The 21,778-nt window shown below is 32.1% G+C and overlaps 1 protein-coding gene across 1 annotated transcript; it reads left to right on the forward strand.

The window, feature by feature from the left end:
- Positions 1-3,381: 3,381 nt before the first annotated feature.
- On the forward strand, positions 3,382-21,463 carry LOC134280038 (large ribosomal subunit protein eL43). Its single transcript, XM_062762469.1, has 4 exons — positions 3,382-3,428; positions 3,851-3,979; positions 16,315-16,397; positions 21,378-21,463. Exons 1-4 carry the CDS (start codon positions 3,426-3,428, stop codon positions 21,439-21,441), a joined length of 279 nt encoding a protein of 92 aa, XP_062618453.1. The 5' UTR covers positions 3,382-3,425; the 3' UTR covers positions 21,442-21,463.
- The last annotated feature ends 315 nt before the right edge of the window (positions 21,464-21,778 follow it).

A 21,778-nucleotide genomic window follows, 5' to 3' on the forward strand; every position in this document is an offset into this window, starting at 1 on the left:
TCGGCAGGTTTCGTTTCGTTTAGTCGTGATTTCGTTTCGTTTCGGTAGGTTTCGTTTCGTTTCGGTAGATTTCGTTTCGTTTCGGCAGATTTCGTTTCGTTTCAGTTCGTTTCGTTTCATTTCGTTTCTATTTCGTTTCGCACTTTACAGGTACCCTTTGGACTAATGGCAGGAAACGGACAATGTTGCAAGGTTTTACTAAGGGAAAAAAAATAGTCTAGGTAATCTTTAAACGTAATTATACATTGAATATCATCAGAGATACAAGTCTAATTTTTGGATTACTATTTTTAAAAATTGTAATCCCAAGAAATAAATACATTTACATGTAATGAAAGGTGGGACTAATATAAGTTAAATACCCATTGAATGGAATTTAAAAAAAAAAACAATTACCATTCTGTTTCAATATATTAATTTTGTTTAAAAGAAACAAAATAATATTTCCACCTTATTAAAAGAAAAATTTATATACAAGTTTGAATATTTTATGTAATAAAATGACTATTTTGTAAAAGTCTGACAGAAATCTGAGTTAGTTTAACTTTTTTATTGGCCTATAATTTTAGGAAGTTTAGGACAGAATGGCCTATAACTTTTCTGGTAAATATGCCAGATGTCCTGTAGTTACTTATTTCAATCTGAAACCCTGATAGGTGATTTAAAAATAATTTGGTACAGTTGTTGTCTAGTCAGGAGGCTACTTTAAACTAGTTATAATGTTGCAATTTCTAAGATTAAATGAGAATATTCTTTTTATTGTTGAAAATAATACAAATCATGAGCTTTTCTTCCATTACCTACCCGACCCGAGAAACCCGAAACCGAGCCTCAAAAAATCAGAACCGACCCGACCCGAAAAATTTTGGAACCGTGACAGCCCTAGTTCTAAGACTAGGTAAATTTGAAGAAGGTGCTTATTTCCTCCCCCTTTAAAGTGTTTCAATTTTCTAAAAGAATTTTAAACAAGAGGCCCATGGGCCACATCGCTCACCTGAGAAGCTTTGACCATTCTGTTCTTTACCAGATTTCCCCCTTGTAATACATATTGTGACCCCACCCTATCCCACTGATCATAATTTAGACAATTTGAAATCTCCACTACCCTAGGATGCTTCCACATGATTTCTGCTTTTCTGGCCCAGTGGTTCTTGAGAAGAAAATTTTCAAAGCTTTTTCCTATATATTTCTAAGTAAAACTTTGATTTCCCATAGTGGCCCCACCCTACCCCAGGGGTCATGATCTGAACAATTTAGAATCTACACTATCCCAGGATACTTCCACATAAGTTTCAGCTTTTCTGAAGATTTTCAAAGATTTTTCCTATATATTTCTTTGTAAAACTTTGATTCCCCCATTGTGGCCTTGCCCTACCCTCGGGGGTCATGATTTGAACAATTTAGAATTTACACTACCCCAGATTGCTTCCACATAAGTTTCATCTTTTCTGGCCCAGTGGTTCTTGAGAAGAAGATTTTTAAAGATTTTTCCTATATATTTCTATGTAAAACTTTGATTCCCCTTTGTGGCCCCGCCCTACCCCCAGGGGTCATGATTTGAACAATTTAGAATCTGCACTACCCTAGGATGCTTCCACATAAGTTTCAGCTTTTCTGGCCCAGTGGTTCTTGAGAAGAAGAGTTTTAAAGATTTTTCCTATATATTTCTATGTAAAACTTTGATTCCCCATTGTGGCCTCGCCCAACCCACCGGGGTCATGATCTGAACAATTTAGAATCTGCACTACCCTAGAATGCTTCCACATAAGTTTCAGCTTTTCTGGCCCAGTGGTTCTTGAGAAGAAGATTTTTTAATGACCCCACCCTGTTTTTGTCTTTTCTTCATTATCTCCCCTTGTGAGGGGATATGGCCCTTCATTTTAACAATTTATATTTCCCTTCACCCAAGGATGCTTTGTACCAAGTTTGGTCAAAATTGTCCCAGTGGTTCTTGAGAAGAACTCGAAAATGTGAAAAGTTTACAGACGGACGGACGGACAGACAGACAGACAGACAGACAGACAGACGGACGACGGACAAAATGCCTTCGGCTCAGGTGAGCTAAAAATATCAGGTCATTCAAAACCTTCCATTGAAAGTCATTTATAAAAATATCAGGTCTTCATTTGAAATATCAGGTCATTCAAAATATCAGGTCAACAAGTTTTTGTAAGAACACCTTGATACAAAGAAAAAATTCTCAGTGTTATCTACTAAAAGTGTATTTTAGTATAGTATCTAGGGCTGTCACGGGTACCCGAAATGACCCGAAACCGCAGAACAATTAATTCGAGTCGGGTACAATTCCATTTTTCCGGAATTCGGTTCGGTTCCGATTTGTATAATAGAGTAGATTTTACTATAAAAATGGCGTCAAAAACGAGAGATTGGTTAGTACATTGTCATTATAAGGTGATTTAAATAATTTGGTACAATTGTTGTCTAGTCAGGAGGCTACTTTAAACTGGTTATAATGTTGCAATTTCTAAGATTAAATGAAAATATTCTTTTTATTATTGAAAATAATACAAATCATGAGCTTTTCTTCCATTACCTACCCGACCAGAGAAACCCGAAACCAAACCTAAAAAAATCAGAACCGACCCGACCCGAAAAATTTTGGAACCGTGACAGCCCTCATAGTATCATCAATAATTTTCTCCCAAAAAATTAAAACAGAATGTTTAAATTGATAATTTAATGTGATATATTTATCATCAGGTCAAAATATCAGGTCTTTAGTATATCGTCTTTAGTATGTTCCCTGTTTTATTTCGAATGTACCAAAAATTTGGAAAGAAATTCGTTAGATTTTATTTTACATAAAATGAGGGCGAACGGACCTTATGCGAACAAGTTTTAGGGCGAGCGGACTCTGGACGAACGGGAAATCGGGCGAACAATTTTTAGGGCGAACGAACATGGAACCGTGTCGTTGTGCCGTTTCGCGTTTACCAATCTCTAAATGCGCATGTTGGTGTAGGACACGTTTTCTTCTATTTCTATACGTTACTGATCAATCTGCAGAGCTAGCTCTGCTATATATTTTGATTTGTCATCATTTTTAACGTCTGATCTCTTACCTGTATATGTTCTAGAGGATTTTTACTCTTGCAATATTTCACAAGTCAACTGACAATATGACCCAATGCAACCGGATAAGAGCAAATCAACTTATGAAACAAAGTATATCCAGGACCTTTCCGGATATGATAAATAATTATTATATTTATTGAAATAAATATTGTTGATAAAGATTTTTAGTAATTTCTTAATGTTTACTTTTAATCATTTAGGTCATAAAAAGATTTTTCGCTACCCAGGAATAAGTTTCCGCCAATCCGGAATAAAGGTAACTATTTATGCATTCCTTTCTTCACATTTCCATGTTTACTTCCTTTTTCTACTGAGAGAGGGGAAGAATCATGGTAGGTGATAGAGGTTGTGAGAAATCCAGTGAAATCGCCTCAAATATCAGTCATCTATTGAACTACAAGTAAAGCTTAACAAAGTAAATAACATATATTTGAGATATGAAGTCAGATTTTATCAATCGAAGTTCAATATTGATGTAGGCTTAATGTAAAGTGAAGATGTAATTTTTAGTGTGTAGAAATAGCTTTTCATGACATGGACAATTTACATCATGACCTCTTTCCTTTAATTTTTTTTTTCATTCAAGATAAGAATAAACACAAGATTTTTACATTGAAAATCTGTAGGGATGATTAAATATTATCTCGATCTTTCAAACAATCTTACGCTAGGATCCCTATATGAACTAATTTTATGCCTATTACAGATGCAATCTAGTGTTGATGTGATTGTTTTTAGTGATTTTACTTATCAGGCAAAAAGAACAAAGAAGGTTGGAATTTGTGGAAAGTATGGAACCCGGTATGGTGCTTCCCTTCGTAAAACCATAAAGAGAATGGAAATCTCTCAACATTCTCGATACACATGCCAGTTCTGTGGAAAGGTTTGTATTGTTATAATTAACTCTTTAACCCTTAATACCACGATTTGACGCACTGGCTATATCCTTAAAGTGTTTGCCTGGCTGCCCCTTAAGTTAGATTGTTTTAGATGAATTGGAGTGCAGTTTAAAGCTGAACTATTAAGGGTCAAAATATTTCATTTATGCTATGTATTATATATCAATGGATTCGTAATAAATTAAATTTTTCAAGTCTATTTACATAATTTCGTTTAGAATTTTCTGAAATAATTCAGGTGAAAGCAGGTGTAAATAGAAAAATAGATATTTTCAACATGTTAAACGGCTTTACTAAGTCAAAATTGTCTGTTTAAATAATAAAAAAGTATATATGATGAAAGAAATTGATGGATAGATTATTATTTATTATCAATTTTATGAGTTTAATTTCTCAGAAATCAATAAATTGTAGTGCTACTTCAATGTCAATCTCGCCGAAAAATTTTTAAACTTGCATGCTAAGACTTGATTTCTGAACATTTTAGAATACTTTAATGATGCAATACTATTTAAATAATTATTTTCTACACCTTGATATTCATGGATATGTTTGAAATTGAAGATACATCTTCTGAATTTGTGAGAAACAGGTACAGGTAAGGCCTAAAAAAAATATCAGGGGTTTTCCTGGCTTGTTTTTGGGTCCGTTTACCGGACCCATTCCCAATCAAAAAATCAGCCATATTTTCCCAATTTTAAATCTCTTTTTCCCAATTATGTATCCATGAAAACAAATTTGAGAGTTCAGAAAGAAAAAAATATTTGTTTGAATTATTTCCTTGCAGGACGTCTGTAAATCACGACATGGTCAACATTGATCATACCATTGAGCTATAAAAATAATTCAATTCAATTCACTTTATTGACAATTACCATGTCGGCATACAGTCATGAACATGAATAACATAACATAAATTAACACAATTAATACAAGCATATACAAAGTGAGAAATATGAGGTGAACAAAATTGTGTATTTCTCAATATTAATATTCATTTTTGACTTTCTTTTCTGAAGTCAAAGCACTTTTTCAAGAAACAACATATCCTTCTAGCAGTTGAAATATTTGTAGGATTGACAATTTTTCTAATGGGGTTATCACTAGTATATGTGTTTACATTAAATATATCATTATAATTGCATCTATATTGATCATACTTTGGACAATAAAGAACAAAATGTTTTTCGTCTTCAACAAACAATTTACATGAGTAACATAAACGTTTTTCTCTAGGAATAGGGGGTTTACAGTATCTACCCGTTTCAATATATAGTGGATGGGCACTGATCCTTAATTTTGTTAATAAAGATCTACAACTTTTCTTCAGGGGTAGTTTTAAATAACTTTGCAGTTTGTATTCATCTTGATTCACAATTTTGCTATAAAATGCTAACTTTCCAGAGTCTGATTTGCTAACTTTTTCCAGTTGTTCATATATCTTGTTTTGGTAATGCTCTTGTAATTTGTTTTTCAAAGTTATGTGAGATATTTCCAAAGAACTAATATTTAATTTTTGTAGTAATGAAGACAGTTTCTTTTGCCAAGATATTTTAGATACAAGATTTTTGTCTCCTTTAAATGCAGATATCACTAAATAATTGTTATAATCATGGTTGCATTCCTTTTCCTTCAGTCTCATATAATATTTTAACATATATTCATAACATTAATAGTACAAAGGAAAACGACCCAACTCGCATAAAACAGCAAGATTTGATGCCTTTCTGTGTACCCCTAGTATATCTTTAAATATCAAGTGCTGTGTTTTTTCAAAAGGAAACTGGTCTGAAGACATTAAATCACATTTAAAGTCAGTTATCCATATTTCAGATCCATATGTTATAATTGGTATTATCATTGACTGATATAATTTCAGCAGAAAAATTAACATTTGCAGGAAAATTTGATTTAATAGCGTAATATGCTTTTCTAGCACGTTCTGATAGCTGTTCAGCAGCAAATTTCATTTTCCCATCAGATCTAAACACAACACCCAAATATTTATATTCATTTGTTATGTTAATCATTTTGTGATTATAATAAAATCTAAATGATGCTTCATCAACAGATTTTTTTGAAAAAATCATAACATCTGTTTTTTCCATATTAACACATAATTTCCAGTCTGAACAATATTTTCCTAAAATATCTATACAATTTTGTAGACCAACTTCTGATTCTGATACAAGGACAAGATCATCAGCAAAAAACATATGATTAATTGGCATAGTATCTAGATAAGCAGGATATGTACTTACATTCTTGAAATAATTCACAAAATCATCAACAAAAATATTAAAAAGTGTTGGACTTAAATTATCACCTTGCTTGACTCCTCTATTTGCTTTAAATTTCTCACTCATTTGATTGTCTTTTTTACAAGAATAGTATGTGTTCGAATACATGTCTGTTAAAAGTTTGAGAAAGTTACCACATGTACCCTTTTTATTTAATTTGTATAAAAGTGCAGATCTCCACACAGTATCAAATGCTTTAGAAAAATCTACAAAACACACATATACATTCTGTTTCTTTGCGTAAAGATATTTGTTTACAAGTGTTTTCAATACAAATATATTGTCTGTGGTCCTATGACCTTTTCTAAATCCAGATTTATATTGGCTTAGTAGGTTATTTGACTCAAGATAATTATCTAAGCGTTTCTGTAGAAGGCCTGTAAAAAGTTTTCCTAAACAACTTGTAACACTGAGACCTCTATAATTGTTTGTATTATTAGGGTCACCTTTTTTGTATAATGAGGTAATAAGTGATAGGTTCCATTCGTTGGGCATTTTTCCATTTTTTAGTAAAATATTGAACAGTTTTGTAAGAACTGGTAAAAGAGAAGTATTGTTTGTTTTAATAAATTCATTTAAGATTAAGTCAGGCCCAGCACTTTTACCATTTTTTAGTTTTAAAATGCTTTGTTTAATTTCATCTTGAGTAAACAAAAAGTCTAATGGATTTGGTTCAGTATTTAGTTCAGTAAATTTGTATTTTGAGCTTTCTTCATCAGCATATTGTATGTTCAGTAGCGATTTGTAATGATCAACGAATTCTGAAATTCCAATTGCTTCTGCATTAGTTTTCTTTGATTTATTTTCTTTTATCTTATTCCAAAATTTATTAGAGTTTTGTGGTGAAAGCGAGTTTATTTCTTCTGCTATACTATTGTAAAAAGTTGATTTAAGATTTTTCCTTAATTTATTATAATTTTTTCTACAGTTTGCGAAGGCATGTTTTAGTTCACAGTTGTTTGGATATTTGTGTACTTTCTTTCCTAAATTTCTAACTTCTTTTCGTAAAAGTAGACAATCTGTATTCATCCATTTTGGTTTTTGTTTATTTTTTCTTATTGATTTTGTAAATTTTGCAGGTTTAAATGGAACACTTTTATTTGCTGCATTAATTATAATATTTGACAGTTTATCGACAAGATCATTTGAATCATATGTGTTATCATCATATATTTCATCTAGTAAATTATTCAACATAAGTATTTGATTTTTTGTTTCTTCCTCATTAATAGCTTCTACATATTGGTTTTTACAAGTGCTTGACCAGAGGTATTTCCCCTTTAAAGAGTGTATTTTATATTTTTCCTTACAAAACAGGTCCATGTTCATATGTACACTTGCAGTTATAAGACAATGATCTGATATTTCTGTTGGAGGTAATACATTGAAATGTTCGATCTTATGGTAGAACTGACTTGATGCCAACATATAGTCAACAGTGCTTGAACCATTAGAATTAAAAAATGTGAAATAGCCAAGTGAGTCACCAAGAAATCTTCCGTTCAGGATAGATAATCTGTATGTTTTGCAAATATCAGTGAGTAGATGTCCATGTAAATTTGATGTCTTATTGAGTTGGTTTCTCTCACTGAAATGTCAGGCTCATATATGTTTTCTGGCAGAGGGCAATCCAAAAATGTATCATTTAGTGTGTCATGTTGTATAAAGTCTTGAAGCCCCCCAGTGCAAGCATTAAAGTCTCCACAAATAAAAATCTCTCCTTTACTTCTGTAGTTTGCAATTTCATTTTCTAAATTAGAAAATATTTCTTCGGATTTAGCTTTATTTATATATGGTTTTATATAACAGAAACAAAAATAATATGAATCACTATTCTGCTGTGAATTTGTGTTTTGAATGTTAGTTTCCAGCCAAATGCTATTTTCACTTTGAAATACTTTTTTAAAGTGTTTGTATATTGTAGGTTTTATATATATATGTAATCCACCTGATGGTCTACCCCTTTTCTTTATCTTTTTTGAGTTCAAAACAAATGGTGGAGAAAATCCTGGAAGATTTCTTGTTGAATCCTTAAGCATTGTTTCAGCTAAACAAACAATATCATATTTTGTACACAAGTTTTGTAAAAGATCATCATTTAACTTTTCATCACTGAGGCCATGCACATTCCAGTACACAATATTTAGTGATGTCATTTCAAAATTATTAAGAAAAATCAATCTAACATTCTGACAGTGACATAAAAAATATATAAAAGGCAGATACGTGTACATGTATCATATTTACAACAACTATTTAAACACAACCAAGAATATACTTAAGTAGTCATCTATTCTACTTCAATTTAACAACACACAACCTGAGGAAAAGAAAAAATAATAATAATATACATGTAATAAAGGAGTATTATGGCATAGATTGTGACTAGATTGGATGACTGGTTCATGTATCATACTGATCTTTCATGTATCTATAAGATTTTTAGCAACTGTTCAAGAAGCTCTTTCATCTGAGATTCCTTTAATGTTTGTTCTTCAACGTTTTGGCTCCGCGGTTTTTTTTGTAGTTGATGATTATTTTGGTGGAATCGTTCTTTAGTGTATTGGTACTGTTGCCATTCATGGTTCGCCTGCCATTGGTTAAAGTGGTGATGTTGTTTTCTCTGTTGATAATGACTTTGACTATTTTGGTGATGTTCTCCTTTGTGGTACAGATGATTTTGCGATTCAGGCCTTTGGTATTGGCTGTATGGCTTCATACCCAAATGTGGATTAAGGTGATGTTTTATCATGATGACCAGATTTTTTCTTCCTACTAAAATGCACTCCATCCCTTGTGTAGTTTTGAGGGTTTTCCGGTGATATTTTGTTCATTTTGATGAAGTTTACACCATTTTCCTTGCATAATTCCCTTAGTTTCCTGTTGGTCTCTGCAACTTTTTGGTTGAATGGACTGTCTCCACATCTTTCAAATATGGGTAAAATGTGAAAGACACAATTTTTTGGATTTTTCATGATCATTTCTTTAAATTTGCCTGAGACTTCTTCTGGGTTTTCATTGGACAGGTCATTACATCCAACTCCTATGACCAAGTGTTTGGGAGATGTTACATTCTGAATGTGTTCCATTGCTCCCTTAATGTTCTTTTTCCCTGCGCCTAGTACCGTTATCCTTAAATCTTTGTTCTTGTACATCCATTTTGGGTCTAATAAAATAAGTAAGTAAAAGTAACTAAGTAAAATAAGTGATGCAACACATCTGGTAAATCACCAACTATGTTTAGTGATTAGTTATATAATCACTTTTGAGCCATTAAAGTTACCTAAATCCTAAAGAAAAGATAAAAAAAAAGGATTTAAGTTATCAAAAAAGTTGTCATTGTGCAGTCCTTGTATAATCTAAAAATAGCACGGATTAGACTAATTCGCCAAAACGCACAAAATCTGTCATTTGAATTTTTTCTTATACTTTCTTATTAAAATAGGCCTATTCTGAGAAACATTTTCATTAATTTTTTTTATTATACATAATAAAATCTCAGGAAAACAACTTTTTTCCCAACATATTATTTCCACAATTGTTTTTTAAAATTTTTTTTAACTTCAGTCATGAATTTAAAGTAAATAGAATTAAACATTTGCCAATGTCCCCCCTGTATTTTTTAGTTTATTATTCATTAAAAAATATGCTCACAATGATTGGTATAATATTTAAATAATACTTTTTTCTGAAATTTTCCATTAACCAATTAAAAAATATTATTTCCCCTGATCAGAAACTTTTTCTTAACATCATGCTGCCATGAATAAATCAAAATATTTTTCCTTGGAGGTATTCATTACCCAATTGAAAAATATGTCAACTTAATTTTTTTTTTACATCAGTGAGTCATAGATTTATAGGCATATAAAACAAAAAATTTATTATCCAATAATTCATCAGTAACTCTGTATATCTATCTACAGTTGTTGTAACACAGACATGAGCTTTTGGCTCCTTCATTTTGATTTATTTTGGGAAATAAGAAAAGAACTCGACCCACAAAGTGCCTCATATGGCCTAGCAAATATGAAAAATTTTAAGAGGGCTATAGAATAAATATTTCTGGTGAATCTTACCTTAGACCATTGATACAGTTTACATGTGCAACATTTCTGTCGAAACCGGATGTTTGGGAAATCAAATTAAAATCTTAACCTAACAATGGTTCGAAGTTTTCCGGGAAAATGCCGAAAATAGGACAGTTAATCGAGATTTACACATAGAGCACATTCGTTACGGCAAAATATTAAACCAGAAAAATAACAATCACTATGCGAGAGATATTTTCCAATGAAAATATTTACCCGTAATGTGTGCGCCCCTATTGAAAAAAGAAGAAATCATTGTCTGTGAAAGAGCTATGACTACAAACCATCATACATTTCCATGTGTTTTACACAAATTTAATGTATCGAACAAGGGGGTATTATATTGATAAGAGTAAAAGAACAACACATTTCTATCCCACAAAAAAATTCTGAAATCAAATTCGAAAAAAAAAAATTATACAATGATCATGTACACATAAATGTGACGTTTCTGATTATAATACGTCATTTGTGACGTCATAAAATATGTAAAGTGACACTTTTTTATTTTAAAAATTTTTTTAATGCTTTAATGGACGTATTGGGTAGCTTGCTGTCATTAATAAAATGCCCTTTTGAAAAAAAAGAAGAAGAAATGAATAAAATTCTTGGAAAAAAAAATCATTTAAAAAAATTAAACATTTGGGTTTTCTGTAAACTGGATCCAAAATAGAGCTCATGTGAGGATGCGTATAACACACAATATGTTTTTGACGAATCCCCTTATCGAACTGTATGTAATATGAATTTGTATAAAACGCGCAGTTACTTTATCATCCTTTTCAAACGAAAGATACTTGTCTGGCTTTTTATTTAAAAAAGCATAAGTATATTTGATATATCTTTTATTTACGTCGAAAGTATAAATCTTGACACACTCACTGTCGTTTATGCGACATACTTTAAATATGTTTCCAGAATCAAAATGCATAATTTATTCTAATTTTAATACATTTTTCTATATGTCATTAAAGTATAATTACTAGAAATATTAAGGTATAATATTAAGGTCATGGCATCGCTTTCCCCCTAAAGACGGGGCTTGGAGTCAAGAAATAAAAATAGGCTTAAAAAGTTATACACTTTGATAATTAACTCATTAAGAAAGAATACAAATTGAAGTATGTATGTGTGTGTGGGGGGGGGGGGGGCTTTTTTCTCAGAAGAGTCTTTCATCCTATCTTTCTTTATTTCTTCATTCATATTTACAGTATGGTCGAGACACTTCAGTAAAAAAAATATTCGAGTCAATTATGGAACTATAATTTTTTTCAAAGTGGTGTGGTGTAGGGGAGTCATGTCCACTTGTTGTATTATCAATTAAAATAAAATGTTTAAAGTACCCTTTCCAAAAATCAAACTTAAATAATTCATTGACAAGGAAAAGGCTTTAAACCGATTAACCCAATCGGAGGGGGGGGGGGGGGTGTTAACTTAACATGTGAATATATTAGCGATTGCAATCGATTGCAGATTTGCTAATCGGTTAATGCAAAACTTTCCGACCTACATGAATTAACCAGTTAGTCGCATCAAGATATACATATTGACATTTTCTTTTCATATACACAAAAAGGCTAAAAAGACGTTAGAAGTTACATTCTGTTTATTATTTTGATCGGGGAATTTAATGTACATAAGAGTATATTCTATTTCAATTTCGATAGACAAGAAAAAATTAAGAAAACCATGAATCTTGCTTGAGAAATCAGAAAGTGATAATTTTCCAATGCAATTGTTAAAGAAGTTAATTCTGCGTTAATACCATAATCGGAACTATAGTCTATTCTGAACTTTCAATTTATTTACAATTTACAACGTTCTTTATAATAACATAATTTAATAGATAACGGCAAAATATAGACATACTATAATTAAAAGTGCTTAGCATTAATTCGAAGAAACTGCAAGAAAACGGTGGGCCCTTGAGTATCACGTGCCTTACAATGTACTTCCACAACGAACTCCCACGTCTTCGTTGTGGTTGATTAATAAAAAAATCACAGAACTATCTGGGTAACTGCTTGATGTTATATAAACAATAAATAACACTTTACAAATTGACCAATTACACTGCGATCTCTATCTGGAGAGCTATATTACCTCACAATATTGTGTAAAAACCCTAAATAAAAATCAATGCAGCATTTTCCTTTCTAAAAAAAAAAAAGCAGAAGGGATTTTAAGGAAACTGCGTTCAAATTTACATATATTTTAATTTTTCTGACTAACCAATTAGTACGGATTTTCTAACGGGTTAGCATCGTTCCGACCAATTAATCGATTAATCGGTTACAAATTGTCATCCCTAGTATATATATACTATTATACTTACCAAATGCAGAGGACCTGTGTATCCTTTGGGTGCGCTGGTGTGGTATTTTCTACTTTACTTTTAATTACTCTGAAATATGAACTCCCACTTGATCTGCTACGGAGATTGTTTGTTTCTCACCAAGTGTGTTGGGGTGGGGGGGGGGGTGGGGAGGGGGAAGAGACAAAGGGCAAAGAATGAATCGTCATATAACTCTGCTTTCTCGCACTTTTTTAAATACAGAATTTTACCTTTTCAAATCATAACATTGTCATATTAAAACTAAAGTCGTAAAGCACAGTCTGTATAAATACTCATAAGCGATTTTTGGGGAAAGAGACTTTCAATATATACATGATATTGAATAAATAAAATCGTATACTTCACTGTAAAATCCTGGCTTAGCCATTACAGCTATGGAGGTAATTGCATTATTTGAATGAGAAAGCGGGGCGTCTTAAGTAAAAAAAAATGAATAACTGACCCATAAAACCCCTCTTGTTTCGTGCTAAAGACCGGCAAAATATAAGCATTGATTCTTGATTAGATTATATGACAGGTTATTCCACTAAACTTTAGCTGCAGATCTGTAGCGTTATGGTTTCATATATTTGTCTTTAACCATAGCGCTACAGATCCTGTACTGCAAAAAAAGGTGCAATTTACGGCGCAATATTTTTTGCGCGCTTTTGGGGAGAATTTCTCCACTTTCAAGCATTGGTCAATCAACTACCTTTCCATCCCTGATTCTACACACATTCTGTAGCCAAAATGTATATTTTATACACCTACCAACCCTTTATACTCGTCTCTGCAAGTGATAAACTTGCTTGATTAAAATTATTTTTTCTATTGCTGAAAATTCACTTCTAGCGACTATATTGCCCGTAGAGACAACTGTAAATGGTTGAAAGGTGGATAAAATATACATGATTTTTTTGCCGAGGCCAAAATAAAAAAAATACCTTTGTTTCCCTTATAACGCGACCTACCCAATTTAATCGCGCCGACTAAAATGATTCTTTAAATAAGATGATAATTCAAATATTTTTTTTTTTATTGTTTACATGTACAATTTCATCAAAATCAGTTTTTATCAGAACTGCCGACATTGTGCTACTGTGATTTTCAAGCATTTGTTGGAAACAAAATGACGCCCAGATGTGATTACAGAGAATAAGTTCTTCATAAAACAACGGCGACGTATCAATCTTATGCTTTTGGCTAATAAGAATTCTTCACTCTTAAAACAATTCGATAATAAGTTGTGACTTAAACAGAACATTTGAGAAAAAAAATTACTTCAATTATGTGTCTAAGCACCTTTAATTAATAGGTGCATTATAATCCTACAGTCATCTCTATCGCCTTTTTACGTGACGTTATATTACAAAAAATGACGTTCCTAATGCATTTTTCCATCAAAACAATACCATATTGCAAGATCTCGTTTTGAAAAAGTAAAATAGATATCGAAAAAAGGAAAACGGTCATGAAAAGCTTCAAGTCTACACTATCGATAATAAAAATCATGTTACTTTTGGGGATGAGGCCATATTTTATGGTTCGTGGATTAAACTCTTTGTTCTTTTTAAAATTTTCCCAATTAGTCCATATTTCGCATCAATTTTACCAATTCTGTGGACCCCGGACCCAGTTTAAAAATGGTAGGAAAACCCCTGAATATGTTTGTTTCCTGAAACCCGACCAACCCATTCAAATTACCCCCGGGTGGATTTTTTCTTTCTGACAAATGGCAAAACTTCGTTTGATCAATCTGCTGATTCCATTTATTAAAAAAAACTTAGCTTGTAGCTTAACTTGAGACATAAGATATGTCAACCTAGTTTACATTTACCTTAGTTATAAAGAGTAGTCATTATTGTAACAACAGTTTCCCCCTACAACTTTCTGAAGTTCGTTTTCTGCTGCTAGGCAGCCATCTTGGATGCCATGTTGGGTGTCCACCGTAAATATGACACCTGGTATATTCAGTCCGGGGATTTTTGACCATTCAAAAGCAAAAAAGAAAAAAAAAAAAGAATTCCCGACCTACCGACCCTTAATTTTTTGGGAATGTTACAGGAAACAAACATATTTTTTTTTAAGCCTAATGAAATCGGCACTGCCCGGTCCCGAACTTGACAAAACTTTCGTATCTTATGTTGGAGTATATTACACATATAGATCATTATAATTTTCAAATTTTTCAAGAAATAGGTAGTTTGTAGCTTGAATTTCATGTAATGCTTTACTGGAAGAGAAAATATTGCGTATGGACCGAGTTATATGCTCAAAAAACATAGTATGTAACAGTCCGCCATTTTGAATTTTGGTGGGACTTTCCAAGATTCTATTGTTTGTTTACGCAGGTAAATCACGTGATTTTTAACTGTCATATGATGCAATCATCTATTGTTAACCTGCAGGTGGCCACCTGTGCTCTGATTATTTGTAAACGAGCGATAATTTCAAGTCAGATCAACAATGAAATATACATGTTTTAAAAGTCGTCATTTGGGGTTGGGGGCTAGGCGTCAAAAGTCGTCATTAGGGGGTAAAGGAGGGAAAGATCTAAGGGGAAGAATTAAGTTAATGTCAGTAAACAAATGCACCATAGAAAATGTTACATTTCAGCCTTTTATAAAGCTCCACGTCTGGGAAAAAAGTCTTTTTTACATGTATTGTAAAATTATTAGCATGACACGGTGTACTTCTAGTCTGAAATATCTGATGTTTTCAAGGCTTTTTTTTACTATTTGATATTTTATGTGGCTTGAAAACATCAGAACAGGCACCATTAGGAAAAACTTGAAGTTTGGCCATCTTCAAACCAAGTCAATTTTTGATACATGCAAACCAAATTAATTACTGAACCCAAAATTTATGAATTACACAATGGTTCTACTACTCGCAAAAATTGATGAAAAGAAAATATCACTCCACATTTCAATAAACTTTTTTCAAGATTTTGAATTGCAGGATATGAAACAAATCTAGATAGTTGATTTAAATGTTTTCACTGGACTCTACATGTATATTTTATAAATGAGCAAGAAAAATAATATGGGTGAATAGAAAAGTATTGTACTATTGATAAATTTTTTAGTTTGATATTAAATTTGGTTCGCATATATCCAAAATCAAAAAAATGTCACTGTTGTGGGTGGCAAATTCCCAGTTTTGGTAAAGGCGCTGATTCTGATGTTTTCCTGGCACATAAAATATCAAAATCATAAAAAAACACCCTGAAAATGTCAGATGTTTTGAACTAAGTGTATTTTGTGTATATATGGATTTTAAATAAATAATTTTGGCCAACAAAGGCATCCATGTCCAGCGAATTTCTCTTTTTATTCAATAATAAATATGTTAAACTGCTCTAGGATGATCAGTAATGCCAGTTGTTATTTTTTATGATATGAAATTATGATATTGAAAGCATGTCAACCCTCTATGTTGTCAATAAGAAATTGTGTCAAACAATTAGGGAGTGAGAAACCAGTGTTTATACTATATTGGTAGATATGCATTGCTTTAACCCTGTGACACTAAGGGAACAAAAATTGCAACGTAAATATTTTATTCTAGCTGATTTACTTCTATTTTTTAAGGATTCCATGAAGAGGCAAGCTGTGGGGATCTGGAGCTGTTCTAGATGTAGAAAAACAGTGGCAGGAGGTGCATGGGTCTACAGGTAACATTTACAGTAGAAGTCAGGGCTGTATTAGTATAAAAACAGTGGCAGTGGCAGGAGGTGCATGGGTATACAGGTAACATTTACAGTAGAAATCAGGGCTGTATTAGTAGAAAAACAGTGGCAGTGGCAGGAGGTGCATGGGTATACAGGTAACATTTACAGTAGAAATCAGGGCTGTATTAGTAGAAAAACAGTGGCAGGAGGTGCATGGGTATACAGGTAACATTTACAGTAGAAATCAGGGCTGTATTAGTAGAAAAACAGTGGCAGTGGCAGGAGGTGCATGGGTATACAGGTAACATTTACAGTAGAAATCAGGGCTGTATTAGTAGAAAAACAGTGGCAGTGGCAGGAGGTGCATGGGTATACAGGTAATGTTTACAGTAGAAGTCAGGTCAGAATTAGTATAAAAACAGTGGCAGGAGGTGCATGGGTATACAGGTAAGGTTTACAGTAGAAGTCAGGGCTGTATTAGTAGAAAAACAGTGGCAGTGGCAGGAGGTGCATGGGTATACAGGTAATGTTTACAGTAGAAGTCAGGTCAGAATTAGTATAAAAACAGTGGCAGGAGGTGCATGGGTATACAGGTAACGTTTACAGTAGAAGTCAGGGCTGTATTAGTAGAAAAACAGTGGCAGTGGCAGGAGGTGCATGGGTATACAGGTAATGTTTACAGTAGAAGTCAGGGCTGTACTGTAAAAATCTGTCCTATCCTGTGACTCCAGAAAATTTCAGGGGCTACCACCCATAGAATTTTTTCTGCATTTATAATGCAAAGTGATAAGGTCAACAATAAAAAAAAATTTCTTTGATGTACTCTGACCGACCCTTCAAAATTACCCTTACCGAATTTACGACATATTTTTTATACGCCCGTCTTAAGACGGAGCGTATTATGTTATAGGCTTCATGTCCGTCCGTCTGTCCATTCGTGTCCGGCTCATAACTTGAATACTATTAGACCTAGGATTATCAAACTTTGACAGTTGATACTTCTTGGGTAGACAGTGTCGCGCACAAAAAGTAGGTCGCTCTGACCTTTAATAAAGATGCTATGGCCAAATATGGAAAAATCCTGTCCAGCTCATAACTAGAAAACTATAAGACATAGAGCCTTCAAACTTGGCAAAATTATACATCTTAGGTAGAAGGTGTGTCGCAGCCTATTTCAAGGTCACTGTGACCTTTAATTTAAGGACGCGATTGCACGGCGTCACGTGATCACGTCATTTGGTGAATAAAAAAAGAATGTTGCTGAAACTATTTCCGGAATAAGGAGCGTCATGATATGTTTGCGCTCATGCCAAATGGGGTTTATTTTTCTAAAGTAGAGAAAGTATAAGATATTAAAGATTGTTACGATGCACTGAGAGTGTTGGTGAGCGTTAATCATATTTTTTATACTTTTTATGTTTTACAGTTTGACACGTCTATCTATTGTATATCTATGAACATTGAAATCTACATGTGTATTTCATTAAAAATAAATTTTATTTATTTCTTGGGGTTTATATCCTCATTTTTGAATTAGAATTTTATTTAAGATTGTTGTGTAACATAGGATCTACATCTGTGTATAGATAATTTCCAATAAGAGAATCAGACGGCGTGATTTACTAAATGTATAAATATTGATGAACGAAGGCGATTCTGGTAAACGTGTTACGGCGAAGAGCACTTATTTGTAGAAGACATATCTTTAAAAAAAATATCGCAGAGACTTCTGTTTTCTCCTATAAAATCTTTAGCATTTTCAGCAGTGACATCGACCGTAAACATTCAATCATCGTCGCACATATATTGTAAACGATTGTTGTAAAATGTTTTATGCGCCGTATTGAAACACAACACACTTCTTCTGAAAGAATACCAGGGAAAATATGTACATAAATAAATAAAAGAAACATATGAACTCATCATGCTAATTTGAATACATTTGAAAATTGTTTTATTTTTAATCACATGGACATGAATATAGATGTTTCACTCCAGCATATACATGTATCATAAAGCGACGGAAAGTTATTTCAATCAATGATTATTTTTGAATTAAAACAGTAGATCTATAGTTTTGACGTCAATTCTGACATTGTGACGTCACAATGGAGATAGCGCTCATCTATGTAGGCCTAGAGAGAAAATGAAGTGTACTTACTTGAAAAGAATCAGAAGGAAAACTATGTGTAAATGTGAATATTTAGAACAATTATTACTATAATAATTTGGCCAATGACATTATTTATGGATGAAAACATTTATTTAAAAAAATTATAATGCAGTTACAAGTTTTATAAAATTATCTCTTTTCATTCAATGTGTTCAAATGTCTGCCCCCCCCCCCCTGCCGATTCCAGGTCACATCGCTGAGTGTTCAAAGCATGAAGAATAAGGCCTTTGAGGACTGTGCACTGATATTTAAAATATTATTTATTTATACTGATATAGTAACAAAATGAATGTTTTGGAGATGAAAAACTGAGTTTGAAAAAAAAGTTATTACTTTCGTGACCACTGTCGGTGATAATTAAATCATTGTGCGCACATACAAAATGAGCACCAGCTGCGAGATTTTCAGAGGAAAAAGTATTCATTTATCTATACATATTGCTTTTATTGTCTTTAAACAGATTATGCATATTTAAGGTCCAACAACAAACCATCATATAAAAATCTGTGAAATCTTTAATATTCTAGGAGAGGGGGGGGGGGGTACTGAAATGCGTGTAGCTTCAAAATTGATCTGATTACCTTACTTCATATTTTAACCATAAGTCACTTATAATGACTAGTACAGCATATATTAGTTTTGGGAAAATTCATTGGGTAATTTTTTGTCTAGACGTTAAAAACTGCTATTGAGGTGAAAATATTACTGCAAATTTACAATTAATACTTCCCCCCAAAACAATGGCATTGCTACATTTATCAATAGTTTCCGAAACAATTTTTATTTTCAATAAATATAAAGCATATTATTTAATATCTGCAGGAAAATATTTAATTTGCTTCAATTTTGTTGTGTGTATGGCAATATAAAACATTCACCTCATAAATATCGAAATATTAAAAAAAAGGTGGTTACCATGGCAACCATAACTTCCTTATAAGCCTGATGACCATGCTTGATACTTCGATATAATGGTATCATTGACATTAGGAAGGTTATATGTAAAAATGAGAAAAATTCATTGGGCAGAAATTTTTCACGGACCCGTGCAATCCTTTCCTTAAGTGATTTTTTTTAAAAAACGAAGTCTTCAAAATTTTAAATTTCATAATCCTAAAAAATGTAAAAATATGGTTGTATCCTTATTTAAAAATGTTAAATCAAGTAAAAACTCACTTTTTTATCATATACTTGACAGCAATCTGTAACAAAATGTTAATGTTTTGAGAGGAATTCAGTTTGTCCCATGGGCATATAATTATCAAGCACTGGTCAAGAAGAATTTTGGGCTGCATTTCATTTCCGGAATTTTTGGTAATTATCAACTTTTCATTTCCGACATTTTTTAGTTTTCATCTCCGACATTTTTTTGTTTTCATTTCCGACATTTTTCAAAGTAGTACCTGTATTAACAGATTTGATAACTTTACTTATGAAAAAATTAAAGGATTAAATCATAAATACATCATTTAAATACAATTTTATTAATCTATCCGTGACATGGACATAAGTATGGTGCTGTCACTGACATTGATTTTAGTGCACATTAAATTTGGTGAAAAAGTTTTTGCTCATTAAACACTTTTACCAAGACTTAGTGCTACAGGTATGCATATATGTACAGATTTTTAAAAATTATATTTTATTAATATTTTGGTATAAATACTTTTGAAATTCCATTTTCTTTTACTTAGAAAACATTGAACTGCCGCACAGGTAAATTCCGGAAATGAAAAGAAAATTATGTCGAAAATGAAAACAAAAAATGTCGGAAATGAAATAAAAAAATGTCGGAAATGCTATGCATATTTCCGGAAATGAAATGCAGCGGAATTTTAATAGCGGAAATTCGCATGTCAAATTAGAGAGAAATTAATGAGTTTATTGTCAGGAGCTAACTGGTAGTCTCTTGGGAGTTGGGCAAAAAGAAATGGCCTCATAGTTGCTTGTGTTAATTAAGAGTTCTTGATGGCTATAGTCCAGATAAAGATCTTTCAATTGGTGTAATGTAATTAAAACAAATTGATGTTTTAGTGTATGATTAAAATTAAATTAGTATTATATAATATAATTAAAGCTAATTATACATGTGTTCATTGAAAAAAGAATTGCATTTCAGTTTATATATATTTGCAACAAATTACAGTCATGTCTCACTTAGAATTTTATAGTCTAAAGAATAATTTACTTTTGATTTTTTTTTATTAGACTGTAGCATTTCCATTATTCCATAAAATATGCAATAAACAATTTAAAGCTGCAGATGGGTATTTGTTAAGTTCTAACACAGCCAGTTTATAATTATATGATGTAATATTTGTTATAATTAATCCCAAAACTGTAAGTCTCTTAGAGATGGATATACAATATTTTAAACATGATAAGAAATGGAAATTAGATCATTGAAATCTGTGTCAATCTGTTAATCAAGGTTATCTGATTTTCTTGCACCTTAACCAATTTATGATTATTGAACAATATATTTGACGGGCGTATCATGCTGTGGCGGGGCACTTTATTTTTGTCTGTTTATTGGAAAATATCAGACTTGCTTATGTTCCACATGTCTGAATATTTATCATGGTGTTAGAAAATTACAAAATAAAAAAAAAACATAGTGATACCTACCTACCACCCTGAAAAATTTGGGTCAGAGAACATCAAACCAAAAAAAAATTTTAATGATAGCTTAAAAAATATAGGCCTGATGGCCAAAAGAGCTTTATATAGAGAAAATGATAATAATGCATGATTAAGCATCAATTTATTTGTAGAAATAAAAAACAATGATGATTATTTTTATTTTACAGCACAACCGCTGCTGCAACAGTCAGAAGTGCAGTTCGTCGTCTGCGTGAAATGAAAGAATCTTAAATAAATTAATCCCCACAGCAAACATTGTTTTCTTGTCATCTATGATACTGTCAAGAATTTTATATTCAGAGATAATTTTAGTGGATTTGAATTCATCCGAATGTACTAGTATCAGTTGGATTATTCAGATTTACTCGAAGTTTTTATCATAAAGCTTCCAGTAAGTCATCTGATCCATGTCATTCAAAACTGTGCACTTAAAGCAATCTATAGAAGAATTTCAGGTTCATTACCTACCAGGGTGTGAAGAATGGAGCAAAAATTATCAAAATTTGTTCAAATCTTTTAAACATCAGTTGCAAGAACCGTTTTTCGACACAAAAGTGTATTAACTGAA

The sequence above is a fragment of the Saccostrea cucullata genome, unplaced genomic scaffold, assembly GCF_032062105.1.
Source record: "Saccostrea cucullata isolate Sc308-1 unplaced genomic scaffold, CSIRO_AGI_Scuc_v1 ctg5674, whole genome shotgun sequence".
NCBI lineage: Eukaryota > Metazoa > Mollusca > Bivalvia > Ostreida > Ostreidae > Saccostrea > Saccostrea cuccullata.

Bases quoted from the DNA above. Each gene is read 5' to 3' on its own strand.
- LOC134280038 (XM_062762469.1), top strand. The intron at 3,980-16,314 runs GTTTGTATTGTT...CTATTTTTTAAG, and splicing joins CATGCCAGTTCTGTGGAAAG to GATTCCATGAAGAGGCAAGC. The intron at 16,398-21,377 runs GTAACATTTACA...TTTATTTTACAG, and splicing joins GGAGGTGCATGGGTCTACAG to CACAACCGCTGCTGCAACAG.